Genomic DNA, 10,687 nt, shown 5'->3' with positions numbered 1-10,687 from the left:
ACTATTATGATACAGGTAACAGGGATATACGACATCACATTGATGTGGGGAATGATAGAACTTGGTACACTCAAGCCGGGCAGCAAAATCAGCTTAACTGGATGCATGAATAGACCGTGTCATACGCTGTAGATCTCGCTAACTACTCCCCCTCTCCTTGGCCTGCATACGACCCATGGGTTTGAATGGGTGATCCATATCCTCCTCCGTATCCTCCAGCATACCCCCCTCCTAATCAAGAAACTGCTATCATCCCTGCCAATCCGACTTATCAGGAGTACATACCTCAGTTTTTTCACATGATGACTCGGCAGACCAAAACCAGGAAGAAGTTGGGCCGAGCAACTCTTTTTGGGGATTTTTCTCTAGTTGACGGGATGATTCACGAAGTTGTTAAAGGTTTGATTGATGTGGGTTTGTTTTAAAAACAATTTATTTCATGTTTGGTGTGTAATAACTTGATGATATTTTGGATGCTTGTAATTTGAATAATTTCGTTAATTAAATGTGGGGTTTTTGGTACATGGAGTACCACCCCATGTGTTTGTGTGAGATATTTGTTTGGTTTGTGACAGGTGAGCATTGTGCTAATTGCTGCAAATTTTCAAAGACTGGCAGTAAGTTCAGCACATACTTGATTAATGAATGAATTGTGGTAGCAAGAAGAGGATGATGTTCTTATGCTGGCATTCAGTTCAGCGCCATCATCCCGTACACTTCGGTTTTAAACCTAGAAAGTAATAACTCTCTTATACACTATTTAACCCTCTTGAATTTAATTTTTCTGATTTCATGTAACGAGGGCGATACATGAACTCAAGTGTGGGAAGGAAGTTATAAATTCTTTCGGGTTTTGATTTTGGTTAAATTGGCTTAAAATGGTGAAAATTTTTGAACTTTTATCCTCATAAATTCAAAATTTTGTTTAAAATTTGTAGATTTTAAAACTAGGTGTATAAACCGAAATTATTATCACAAAACAAATTAAGAAACAACCAAATAATTGAGTTTATTTTGTTAAAAATCATAAAACTAGTAGTCATATAAAAGAGATAATCATCATGCTATACCACATTTTAATGGAAATAATCATCAAGTACTTTGTTGTTCTAACAATCTAATCCAATGCTCATCTATGTAATGATTGTGAAGGAAGTTAAGTCTTCCAAAATGACACACTTACTAACTTATGTTAGAAGATGTAGTCCAGAACAGCTGTAGGTTGACGAAAAAATCTTGAAAAGTCATCCCTATAATCGGCTGGAAATCCACCTAACCTCAACATCAAACAGGGTTTTTAGTGGTCAGACTTATCCTAACCATGAGATGGATCTGTCTCGCACAATGGGGGGCATATTGCAAATTAGCTTTTAAGACTAATAAATCTAATCCCCAGATGGATGATCTCCTCAAAGATCAACTGCATCTATGTTAACCGCAGTCAACATACATATGCCATAACAAATTGAGGTGTACAAACTCATGGCTCACCGATGATATTTGGACATGATATAGTTTCTTCTAAAACTTATACTATTTTATGAACTATATTGTGTAATATCATTTTTAGGACATCCGGTTTCAAGTTCCATGATACTTCAATCATAGGGGCGAGTAGCTTGCTAAGCGCCAACTGAGGCTTCGGTTTTCAGTTACCCTCAACCGGACTTTGAGGTTAAAACTGGAAAACTTGATTAGTGTAAAAACTAACATGACTAATTTTCAAAACATAAAAGGTTTTCCGCAAAGATCCTAATTTTCCTAAGGATCCAAATTTTCAAGAAATGTGGACTTTAAAACCCACCTTTCGACTTTGGTGTGATTTCAATTCGCGTGTGTACTCCAAAGGCGTGTGTATACTCAAAAAGAGTGCGTGTGTTACTTTGTGAAATAAATAAATAAAAATGTAAGTGTGATCCAAGTGTGTGTTTCATATAGCAGGAGTTTTTGTGTGCCAAAATAACTTGTGTACTATATTGTGTGAGTGTGATTCCCATTTTTGTGTTCTCAATTAAATAAGTGTGTTTACTGTAGTAAATTTCGATTTCTTGTAAGTCTTGCTTGAGGACAAGCAAGGTTTAAGTGTGGGGATTTTGATAACGCCAAAATCATACATGTTTATTGTCGTTATTGCGATCTAATTCTGTATCTATTTGTATGTATTTGTTGTACTTAAGCATTGTAATTCATGTACATTTGTAAAAGTCCATTGTGATTGAATAAATGAAGACCAACAGCGAAAACAAAGTTAAAACGAAGATTGAACGCGTAAAACAGCCCAAAACTACTGAAACAGGTCCAAATGCGGCGCATCTATCTTAGATGCGACGCATCTATGCACACAATAAATCCCGACAGTTTCAGATGCGGAGCATTAGGAATTCTGGTCCAAAACAGCAACAGATGCGGCGCATCTGAGCCAGATGCAACGCTAGCCAGATGCGGCGTATCTGTACCAGATGCGGCGCATCTGTCCCCCTGTCGACAGTTCTGAGTGCTAAAACGAGCTGGATTACACTAGCCTTAAAGGGATGCGGCGCATCCAAAGTAAATGTGGTGCATCTGGTCACTTTCTAGCCAAAATACCTAACTTTTGAGCCTATTTAAGGAAGGTTTTGGTTACATACTTGATACACCTTCACTATTACATTTCTCTCAGTTCTAGTACGAATTTCAAGGCTCAAGGAAAGTTATAGGGTCAATCTCCATTCTTTCAACATCGAGATTAAGCTAGGATTATTCATCGCAATCGGTATTATCATTTTATATCTTTTATACATGAATTCAAATTGTATTTAATGTTTCATTAGTTCTACTATGATTATGTTTGGCTAAAAGCCTTGTGTGTTTACTTCAATGTAAGATTTCTGGCTTGGGATTGTTCTATATTTCGATGTTATGATAGTTACATATATGTTTGATTGATTAAATTACCTAGTCCAACTAAAAGAACCATAGTTATGATTGTTAGTTTCTCACTTCAATTACGTAAATAGTAAACCAATTAATGTGAGTTAACTTGGTGAACAATTTATTCTTCAATACACCTAGTAATATAGATGGTTAGATACATAAGCTTAAGTGATTTCGTTATGTGTTTAAACCGGTAATTGAACAAGTTTCAAAGCAACATAGTCATGAAATTACCTCAAGTGATTGTTGTAGTTTAGGTTTTACATGAGTTTAACCGGGTTGGGTCTAGTTAGTTAAATCAATCTAAATCACCATGTTCTTTCGAGAAATCCATTGTTGTAACCATCTTTATATCCTAGTTCAATTATACGAGTTGTGACTTGATTTATGTGAGTTTATCATTGGCTATAACTTGTACTTCAACACCTAGTGATCTAGTCACCTATATGTGAGTATAGGATGATAATTGAATGATATTTAGGTTTTACAATCGTGTAGTCAACTTAGAGTGATCTTAGTAAACTAGATTTTATGTGAATTTAACCAAGAAAGAATCCTGTTGATTAAACATAGTTCTTAAGTTTATAGAAATTGTGAAATTAATATAAACTCCTCTATTGTAACTATCACATAGCGGATTTAATTATAAAAGAACAATCCTTGTCGTTTATCAAGCATAGAAGTAAACACCGCATTCTCATTCTTGTTATTCATTATATTTATTTATTGTTTCGTTAAACAAAAATACAACTACAAATACAAACCCCCCCTTTTAGAATAATTAATCGTGGTAAAGTCATTAAAACAAACTTCTCCCTGTGGATCGAACTGGTCAATTTACTTGCTAGTTACTACATGATCGGGTTTAGTTGCCTGTATTATGTGTTAATTATTGAGCATATTGTCTACATTTTAAAGGTTACGTCTTGACACATCACTTTAGTACTTCAAAATTTATCATGTCTGAAGGATGTCCCGGAATGATGGGGATATTCTATATGCATCTTGTGAATGTCGATTACCAGGTGTTCAATCCATATGAATGATTTTTATCTCTATGTATGAGATGTATATTTACGAGAAATAGAAATGAAAATCTTTTGGTCTATTAAAAATGATGGAAATGAATATTGATGATAAACTAATGAACTCACCAACCTTTTGGTTGATACTTTAAAGCATGTTTATTCTCATGTTTGAAAGAAATCTTCCGCTGTGCATTTGCTCATTTTAAAGATATTACTTGGAGTCATTCACGACATATTTTAAAAGACGTTGCATTCGAGTCGATCGAGTTCAAAAAGATTATTGTTAAGTAAATGACAGATTAAGTCATTTATAGTTTGGATATATTGTGAAATGGTATGCATATTTGTCAACGTTCGATGAAATGAAAGTTTGTCTTTTAAAAACGAATACAATGTTTGTAAAACATATCATTTAGAGGTCAAATACCTCGCAATGTAACCATATGTTATTGTATTCGTCCTTATTGATTAGGACGGGTCGTCTCAAATTGAGACCTGAGTGTGTAACAAAGCTAGATATAGAATTATACATAATTTACTTGTAAAATAGGATTTTCATTTGTAAAGGACAAGTGTGGATGTAGTACAGCTCAAGAACTGCCGATGCTTCAACATCCACATACTTAAATTATCATCAGTTATCATCTGAGACCCGTCCTTCCTTTTTTGTCTTCACATCTTGCACACATGTGTTAATACCAGTGGCCGAACGTGAAACGTGAGACTAACTATTAGGAGGGCCCAAAGAAATAAAAGGCTGAGTAGTGACAAATAAGATAGCCCAATAGTTGAATGGGCCATAAAAAAGTACAAAAATTACATTAGAGTCCAAAACAATTGGATGGCCAAGGCCCTCTTGGGCCTCACTACCTCCCGCCCCTGGTTAATACATATACTCGATGCATTGGCACACTATAACCGATTAGAACGCTTACATGTGTGTAAAAGTACTCGTCTTATTTGTAGTCTGAAGATGAAAAACTTTATCCGTTTATTGTTTACATTTTAATTTAATATATCTAAAACACTAGTATGGATTTTGGTACCTTTTTGTGTGTCACCCACTTTGTCACATGAACCATAAGAAGATTAGATAACCTTACCCATTTTCAATGGCTTATGTTGATCACCCAATCCATTTAAAATTCAACACATAACACTACTACGTTTAAGAGATGGGGACGAACCTATATCTAACATAACATCAAAGTTCGCGGATAATATTGTAACAATCTTATAATTATCATAGTAACATGTATTTGATACGGTTCGAAAATAGTATACCCACAATTTTAATATTAACACAATAGGGTGATACTGATTTAAGTTGCCTTAACCATAATAATGGAACTCAAACATATAAAAGTGTGAATTTCTGACAGAAATACAGAACAAGAATGTTATAATAGTGTCATTATGCGGTTTAAAAATTGTACATTACTCAAAAGAACACCTCAATGAAAACCAAACATACAAGAATCACAAAACTTAGATGAAAAATATGTTTCAGTCAATAATGGTACAAATTCAATCATTCAACTCTTGTTCTGATCTTTGTTCAATTTGCAGGTAAGGTGTTCGATGAAAAGCATCAAAGACTAAAACCGACCTCTTATTAGTTTATCCGAGCATTATAAATCAAGATACCAATGTCGGGTTCCAACCAACCTAAAGTACTGACTTAGCCGCTGCGATCACAGCTTCAGAGGTGATCCCATACTCTTTGTAAATCTTTGATGCAGGTGCACTCGAACCCCATTTATCGATCCCGATAGCCTTTCCTTTGCTTCCCACAATTTTACCCCAACCGAAAGTCGATCCAGCTTCAATGCTAACACGAGCCGTTACAGATGATGGAAGAACACCTTCCTTGTAATCATCAGATTGTTCCTCAAAAAGTTCCCACGAAACAAACGAAACGACCCTAACCGTTTTCCCTTCCTTTCTAAGTTCATCAGCAGCTTTAGCTGCAATTTCGAGCTCAGAACCAGTACCGATCAAGATGACATCAGGCTTGTTACCTGTTGAATTGTCGCTTATCGTGTACCCACCCTTTGCGGTTCCTTCAATCGAGGTTCCGGCCAGGTTGGGTAGCTTTTGCCTAGACAAAGCGAGAATCGAGGGTCGTTTTCTGCTTTCGACTGCAACTTTGTAAGCTCCAGCTGTTTCGTTTCCGTCAGCTGGACGGAACATTAAGATGTTGGGCATGGCACGGAAACTGGCTAAATGTTCGATGGGTTGATGGGTGGGCCCGTCTTCTCCTAGACCAATGGAGTCATGGGTCATGACGTAGATGACTCCGGCTTCTGATAAAGCCGAGATTCTCATTGCACCTCTCATGTAATCGGTGAAAACAAAGAAGGTTGCACAGTATGGGACGAAACCGGGGCTGTGGAGGGCGATACCGTTACAAATGGCGCCCATACCGTGTTCACGAACACCGAAACGGATGTTGCGTTCTTCGGGGGTGGCTTTTTGGAAGTCACCGAACATTTTCATTAGGGTCATGTTTGATGATGCCAGATCAGCACTTCCACCAACAAGACCGGGGAGGACCGATGCTAATGCGTTGAGCATTGTCTGTGAGAGATTTCTCGTTGCATCCCCCGGGACTTCTGGGGTGTATGTCTGCATAAACAAATATTAAATCGATTTATGAAAACCAGGTTTTGGATGTGAATTTTGAAGTGATTATGTAAATTGGATATATAAAAATACTAGCTCGAGAATACTTACAGGAAGAGCCTTCTCCCATCCAGCAGGTAATACACCATCAGCAATAGACTTCAATTCCGCAGCATCTGCAGCGTACCTCTTCTCATACTCTGCGAATTTAGCATTCCATTCAGCTTCAAGAGCAGCGCCCTCGGGGGTATGGCGGCTCCAGTGCCTGAAAAATTATATAATCAGAATCATAAAAATAAAAATAAAAACCCGAATTGAGAATTTCAGATGAACAGAGATAGAATCTAACAGATAAACTGGCCAGTTTGCAAATTTTTTTTATTTCTAATGGAAAACGGGTAGAATCTAAAGAAATAGCTTAGAAGAAAACGGGTCAAAACACAAAACAGGTTGAACGCTTCCCCTTAAAGTATTTGAAATAAATAAAACTATCCAGGTCAATTCACCACATAAGCCCAAACTGTCTTGAACTGTACCAAACAAAAACACATGTATTCTTGTAACCCACCCCGCCCAATTTACCACGTATAAGATTAGTCAAAGAAAATAAAAGGTATAATCTTTATGTTGTTTCACTAACTTTTTCACATCCTCTGGAACATGGAATGGCTCATAAGGCCACCCAAGGTTTTGTCTGGTTGCATCTACTTCTTTGGCACCCAAAGCCGCTCCATGGACACTGTATGAATTAGCCTTGTTCGGTGATCCGAAACCAATAGTTGTTGTCACCTGCAAGTTAACACAAACTCTCAGAAACCTCCATAAAGACACCAAATTTCAATCAAGTATAGCAAGATTAAATAACTCCTAACCTTAATTAAAGTGGGCTTATCAGTCACAGCTTTAGCTTCCTTAATGGCAGCACGAATCTCATCATAACCGGTGTTACCATTCTTCACCCAGATGATATGCCATCCAAGAGCCTCGAAACGTTTGTCGACATTTTCGGTGAACGCAATCTCGGTGTCACCGTCAATGGAGATATGGTTGTCATCGTAAAAAGCAATCAACTTTCCAAGTCCCCAATGACCAGCAAGTGAACAAGCTTCATTTGCAATTCCTTCCATTTGACAACCGTCTCCAAGAATACAGTATCTGAATAAAAACACAAACTTTATATTATTCATATCGTTGGATTTGTAAAATACCCAAATAAGAAATTTGAAATCTTACGTGTAGTGGTCAACGATCTCAGCGTCGGTTTTGTTGTATCGGGCGGCTAAATGCTTCTCGGCAAGAGCAAGACCAACAGCATTGGCGATACCTTGACCAAGAGGACCTGATAACAATAATAATAATAATATTAATATAATAATTGAAAAACGCTTAGAAACGAAATCGATTTCTTATAGAACTTTATCATTTATACATATACGAGCACTAACCGGTAGTAACTTCAATTCCGGGAGTTTCGAAGTTCTCAGGATGGCCCGGTGTTTTGCTTCCCCATTGCCGGAATTGCTTTAAGTCCTCTTCCTGATATAATTGTACGCGACAGATTAGTATAAAACCATAGTGCAACTATGTTGACTAATCAGTCTTTTTAGTATTTTATAAACATAAGGGACACCATTTCTGACTTTGATTGATTCATAGACCAAACTATCATGTTGCAAACAGATCCAATTACAATCTTTATGCCATAAGACACAATCTTTATGCCTAAACCAGATCCAATTACAGATTCCATCTCATTGAGACATTTCATCAAACACATAGTAGGCAAAAACATTGGAACTAAACAAAAATGAACAAAAGCTTAAAACTTTTCCATAAGTACACAAATTCTTTCAACTTATAATAGCATTAAGATTAAAAAACAACATAAACTAGTCAACAATTACAATCAAAGCACATAGAAATTATAGAAAGTAACTTACTTGAACTGAATCATAACCAGCAAGATGTAACAGAGCATACTGAAGCATACATCCATGTCCGGCGGATAAAACAAAGCGATCCCTGTTAAACCAATACGGGTTCTTCGGGTTATACCGCATAACCTCATCGTACAAGATATGACCCATGGGCGCACAACCCATGGGCAGACCAGGATGGCCGGAATTAGCTTTTTCAACAGCATCAATCGCCAAAAACCTAATTGTATTCACAGACTTATCAACCAAAGCAGTATCAGTCTTATCTAACGTCTCTACAGCTGCGTTTCTGATCACACGGAGGCGCGTGGAATTCACACGTTGGCGCGTGACTGCACGTGTTGATGAGCTTGCGGTGGTTTTGAGACCGGAGAAAGTTGGGATTGAGAGTGTGGATTGTTGGACGGCGGCGGAGGTGGCGGTGGTAGAGCCATGGCGGGGGACGGTGGTGTAAAGGGCGGCTTGGGAAAGAGTGAGAGATGTTGAAGCAGCCATGGCCCTGTTTTTTAGAGAGAGAAAGTGGTAGAGAGAGAGTGATGTTGGGTTTAATAAAGATGAAGTTGTGGGTTTTTATTTAAGATTAAGGAAAAAAATATTTGGATGAAAAATTGAGAGATTGGATTGGGTGGATGAGGTGAAATGGGGAAAGATGGAGCGTTGGATGAGGTAGGTGAGATGATCAGAGCCGTTGATTGAGGGTAGGAAATGAATGCCTTCGCTTCAATTGCCGAGTTTTGTTTAGGATATAATTTGGACAAAATTTCATTCCTCGTCCTTGAATTTTATATCAACTTTGACTTCATGTCCTTTTTCTTTTTTTTGTGCATCCCGCGTCTCTAATATTTAAATGTTCTACATTCCTCGTCCTTTCGTTTATTTTCTGTCAATTTCCACAGTCATGTGCCAAGCATGTGAGGGTACTTTTGTCATTTTACGGATTTCTTCTCCATTTTCATTCTCTTTCCAAATAACCTCTTTCTTTTTCCATCTTGCATTCATCTTCTTCATTTTTACCTAATCAACATAAACCCTAACTTTACACAAATGAAAAATGTAAAATTCAAATTAATATCTAAAATCAAACTAATTAAAGAAATTTTATACCATGCACAAACGCAGTGTTTTGAAACACCGCCTGAACCGTTGAATTAAACTTTACTTTCTTAACACTTGTTGACTTTGGTGTCATTAAAAGACCCGGATTGAAACTATTGCTAACATTGGTATAATTAAATACCAACGGGGGTTGATTCGGAAAATCATCTGTATAAACCCCACTAACATTTTTGAAGAAGGCTTCCAATAAAGAAATTGTTGATGGTAAAACAAATTGCTTGAGAACTTAAAGGCTGTTGGTGAGTTGTTAAAATTTTATCACAAGCGGGAGTGGCTCAAAACATCAAATTAAGTCACAAAAACCTGCAGAAATATGCGGTTTAGTCATATCAACGAATCTCCATTTTCAGTTTTTCCAAAAACATCACCAAGATCACAAACAAATTTGGTTTTTGTGTCAATATTTTTGGGACAAAAAATTAAGAATACCCCATCCAATGGACGAATTAATTCCTGAAATTTTAGGGAAATGACCACTAGATGATTGTAAACGTTTCTACTATTTCAGATTTAATTAAAACACTTCGGAATCAAAACCCACCAAAAAGTCAAAGAAAGTCAAACCGGATCTAAGAATGGATTTTCAGCAAAATAAACAACGAAATCAAAGCTTGGATCGATGAGGAAGACCTCTTACGCTATGATACCACTTGTTGGTGCAATTTCTAGCTTCGATTTCGTGTTCAGATTCGGTTTTGGTTTCTTAGCTTGAAGATGATGAACTATGGGATGAACAAGCTACTATAACTATTTTGGTGTGTTTATGTGATTAAAAACAACAGCAATGATCAAGTAACAAGCACAACAATCAAGTTTATATTTTTGGAAGAAAAAAAAAATGATAACGATGGGCGATGATGAGTATTGATGGGTGATGATGGTGTTGGAATCATATGCAGCTATAATGATGAACAAAGAAGAGGTGGGGAGCAGGTGTTATTAATTATTAAAAGAAATAAATAAAATACAAAAATTATATTCCTCATCCTTTTTCCAAAATTACCCTCACATGCTCTGCACGTGATAGGAGGGTAACGGCAAAATAGACAGAAAATAGACGGAAGGACG

The 10,687-nt window shown here is 36.9% G+C and overlaps 1 protein-coding gene across 1 annotated transcript; it reads right to left on the bottom strand.

Moving 5' to 3' along the window:
• Positions 1 to 5,326: 5,326 nt before the first annotated feature.
• On the bottom strand, positions 5,327 to 9,052 carry LOC139853281 (transketolase, chloroplastic). Its single transcript, XM_071842653.1, has 7 exons — positions 8,507 to 9,052; positions 8,012 to 8,102; positions 7,800 to 7,905; positions 7,439 to 7,721; positions 7,207 to 7,355; positions 6,678 to 6,831; positions 5,327 to 6,569 (listed from the first exon to the last, which is right to left on the bottom strand). The coding sequence occupies exons 1-7, from the start codon at positions 8,996 to 8,998 to the stop codon at positions 5,610 to 5,612; spliced, it is 2,235 nt and encodes a 744-aa protein (XP_071698754.1). The 5' UTR covers positions 8,999 to 9,052; the 3' UTR covers positions 5,327 to 5,609.
• Positions 9,053 to 10,687: the final 1,635 nt, after the last annotated feature.

Source organism: Rutidosis leptorrhynchoides, chromosome 6 (genome assembly GCF_046630445.1).
Source record: "Rutidosis leptorrhynchoides isolate AG116_Rl617_1_P2 chromosome 6, CSIRO_AGI_Rlap_v1, whole genome shotgun sequence".
NCBI lineage: Eukaryota > Viridiplantae > Streptophyta > Magnoliopsida > Asterales > Asteraceae > Rutidosis > Rutidosis leptorrhynchoides.
Note: the sequence above shows the minus strand (reverse complement) of the source record. Positions and strands in the feature narration are given on the sequence as shown.